The sequence below is a fragment of the Arachis hypogaea genome, chromosome 10, assembly GCF_003086295.3.
Source record: "Arachis hypogaea cultivar Tifrunner chromosome 10, arahy.Tifrunner.gnm2.J5K5, whole genome shotgun sequence".
In the NCBI taxonomy this organism is placed as follows: domain Eukaryota; kingdom Viridiplantae; phylum Streptophyta; class Magnoliopsida; order Fabales; family Fabaceae; genus Arachis; species Arachis hypogaea.
In genome coordinates, this window is record NC_092045.1 from 36,830,725 (window position 1) to 36,834,149 (window position 3,425).

Here is a 3,425-nt window from a genome sequence, read left to right on the forward strand (position 1 = left end):
AAGATACATCAACCCCCACCCTGCAACCATGTGAAACCAACAGCAGTTTCTCAAAATTGGAGGTAGCCATACCACAATTGTCAACACAACTGACCGGAACTATCTTCACGATTTTGGAAAGATAGCTACAGGCTGATAGAAAGATAGATGCTAATCAGGAAGAGGTCAGATCTAACATAAATAATTAAGGGGCAGCGATTTCAAAGTTGGAGGCACAATTATGGAGCTTATATAAGCAAATACCTCTGTCCACACATACCTTTTCTAGTGACACCATGGTTAACCCAAGAGGAGAGTGTAAGGCCATAACACTAAGAAGTGGAAAGGTTGTAGAAGAAACAACACCAATTCAAAGCCACCAAGAAGAAGAAACTGCAAGGGAACCTAAAACCAAGAAGGAAGAAGAGATCCCTGCACCATCCCCACCAAAGCAAGTCCTAAAGCCTTATGTGTCGAAGGCACCCTACCCACAAAGACTGAGGAAGGATGGAAAAGACAGCCAGTTCTCTAGATTCCTAGAAATCTTCAAGAAGCTCCAGATCAACATACCTTTTGCTGAGATACTAGAACAAATGCCACTCTATGCTAAATTTTTAAAGGAGTTCATGACAAGGAAGAGGAATTGGGGAGAGAAAGAGACTGTAGTGCTCACTGAGGAGTGTAGTGCCATAATACAAAAGAAGCTTCCCCAGAAACTAAAAGATCATGGGAGCTTCCAAATCCCCTGTATCATTGGGAATATGAACATTGAGAAGGCATTATGTGATCTCGAAGCAAGCATAAACCTCATGTCTTTGGCCATGATAAAAAGAATGAGAATAGAGGAAGCCAAGCCAACAAGAATGGCATTCCAATTAGCTGACAGAACGTTTAAATTTCCCCATGGTGTGGTGGAAGATCTATTGGTGAAAGTGGGGGAATTCATCTTCCCAGCGGATTTTGTTGTGCTTGACATGGAGGAAGAAGCCAACACCTCAATCATCCTAAGAAGGTCATTCCTAGTTACTGCTGGAGCCATAATTGATGTTCAAAAAGGGGAGCTAGTCTTGAGATTACATGAAGAGATAATGGTTTTCAATGTCTTCAAGGCAATGAGTTACCCCAAGGAAGCCATTAATGAATGCATGATGGTGGATACCATTGAAAACATGGATCAAGGAGTCCTAAAGGAAGAACAATGTGAAGAAACTCAAGAGCAAGATCATCAAGTCTCATATGGTGAGCTACCACTAGAGGCTATGGACAAACCAGTCATGATAGACAAGACAAGCAAGATGGAATTGGGGGCACCAACGTTGGAACTGAAGATTCTACCCCAAGTTTAAAATATGCTTACTTGGGTGATAACAATACATACCCAGTGATCATTAACTCAAACCTGAAGGAGGAACAAGAAGAGGAGTTAATCCAAGTGTTAAAACAACATAAGGATGCTATAGGTTGGACACTTGCGGATCTAAAGGGAATCAGTCCTTCAATGTGCATGCACAAGATCCTACTTAAGGAAGGTGCAAAGCCCTCAAGATAGCAACAGAGAAGGCTGAACCCAACAATGAATGAGGTAGTCCAAAAGGAGGTGTTGAAACTATGGCAAGTAGGGGTGATTTACCTTATCTCAGACAGCCCTTGGGTAAGCCCTGTCCAAGTGGTTCCTAAGAAAGGACGGGTCACTGTTGTACCAAACAAGAAAAATGAACTAATACCTACAAGAACAGTGACAAGATGGCGCATGTGCATTTACTATAGGAAACTTAATGAAGCCACCCGGAAAGACCACTTCCCCCTACCTTGCATGGACCAGATGCTTGAAAGACTCGCAGGACATGAATATTACAGCTTTCTGGATGGCTACTCTAGCTACAACAAAATAGTTATAGACCCAAAGGATCAGGAGAAAACCTCTTTTACTTGTCCCTATGGAGTTTTTGCTTATAGGAGAATGCCCTTTGGATTATGTAATGCACCTGCAACATTCCAAAGGTGCATGCTCTCCATCTTTTCAGACATGATTGAGAAGTTCATAGAAGTGTTTATGGACGACTTCTTTGTGTTTGGGGATTCATATTCTGATTGCCTACATCATCTTGCCATGGTGCTAAAGAGATGCCAATAAACCAACCTGGTTTTAAACTGGGAGTAGTGCCATTTCATGGTAACTGGAGGGGTGGTTCTTGGTCATAAGATCTCTGAGAAGGGCATAGAAGTAGAGAAGGCAAAGGTGGAAGTAATTGAGAAGTTGCCTCCACCTTGCAATGTCAAGGCAATTAGAAGCTTTTTGGGACATGTTGGGTTTTATAGGAGGTTTATAAAAGATTTTTCAAAGATTGCCAAACCCCTCAGCAACCTACTTTTCTCAAATACTCCCTTTGTTTTTGATAGAGAGTGTATATTAGCCTTTGGTGAACTTAAAAATAGACTTTTCTCTGCACCTATTATAGCACCACCTAGCTGGGATCTACCCTTTGAATTAATGTGTGATGCATCTGATTTCACTGTTGGTGCTGTTCTAGGACAAAGGAAAGACAAGCTAGTGTATGTTATTTACAATGCTAGCAAAGTCCTCAATGAGAATCAAAGGAACTACACCACTACAGAGAAGGAACTTTTATCCATAGTCTTTGCTTTTCATAAGTTTAGATCATATCGTATTGGCTCAAAAGTTACTATTTTCACTGATCATGCAGCCCTCAAATATCTGTTGACCAAGCAAGAATCCAAGCCTAGGTTGATAAGGTGGGTCTTGCTATTTCAAGAATTCAACATAGAGATAAAAGATAGAAGTGGAGCAGAGAACAAGGTGGCTGATCATTTATCAAGAATCCCACATGAAGAGGATGAAGCACAGCAACTTGAAGTGAATGAAAGTTTCCCTGATGAGCAGATGATAATGATTCAAGAAAGCCCTTGGTTTGCTAATATAGCCAAGTTCAAGGCTATTGGGAAGTTTCCCACCAACATCAACAAGCACATGAGGAGGAAGCTACTCAATGATGCTAAACACTACATCTGGGATGAGACATACTTGTTCAAAAAGGGTGTTGATGGAATCTTGAGGAGATGTATTTTATAAGAAGAAGGGCAAGAACTGTTGTAGCAATGCCATGGATCTGCATATGGAGGCCATTTTAGTGGAGAAAGAATAGCAGCAAAGGTGCTCCAATGTGGATTCTTTTGGCCAATAATATTTAAAGTTGCTAAGAAATTGGTGTCAAGGTGCAATGAATGGCAAAGAGCTGGAAATCTACCCAAGAAGAATGAGATGCCACAACAGTTTATCCTAGAACTTGCGTTGTTTGATGTATGGAGAATTGACTTCATGGGTCATTTCCCTACCTCATACTCAAACAAGTACATTCTAGTGGCAGTGGACTATGTATCTAAGGGGATGGAGGCCATTGCAGCACCAACAAATGATAACAAGGTAG

General features: G+C 41.2%; 1 protein-coding gene across 1 annotated transcript; it reads left to right on the forward strand.

Moving 5' to 3' along the window:
• The first annotated feature begins 275 nt into the window (after nt 1-275).
• LOC112717507 (uncharacterized) lies at nt 276-1,325 on the forward strand. Its single transcript, XM_025769517.1, has one exon. It carries the CDS (start codon nt 276-278, stop codon nt 1,323-1,325), a length of 1,050 nt encoding a protein of 349 aa, XP_025625302.1.
• Nucleotides 1,326-3,425: the final 2,100 nt, after the last annotated feature.

Bases quoted from the DNA above. Each gene is read 5' to 3' on its own strand.
- LOC112717507 (XM_025769517.1), top strand. From the start codon at position 276: ATGGTTAACCCAAGAGGAGAGTGTAAGGCCATAACACTAAGAAGTGGA.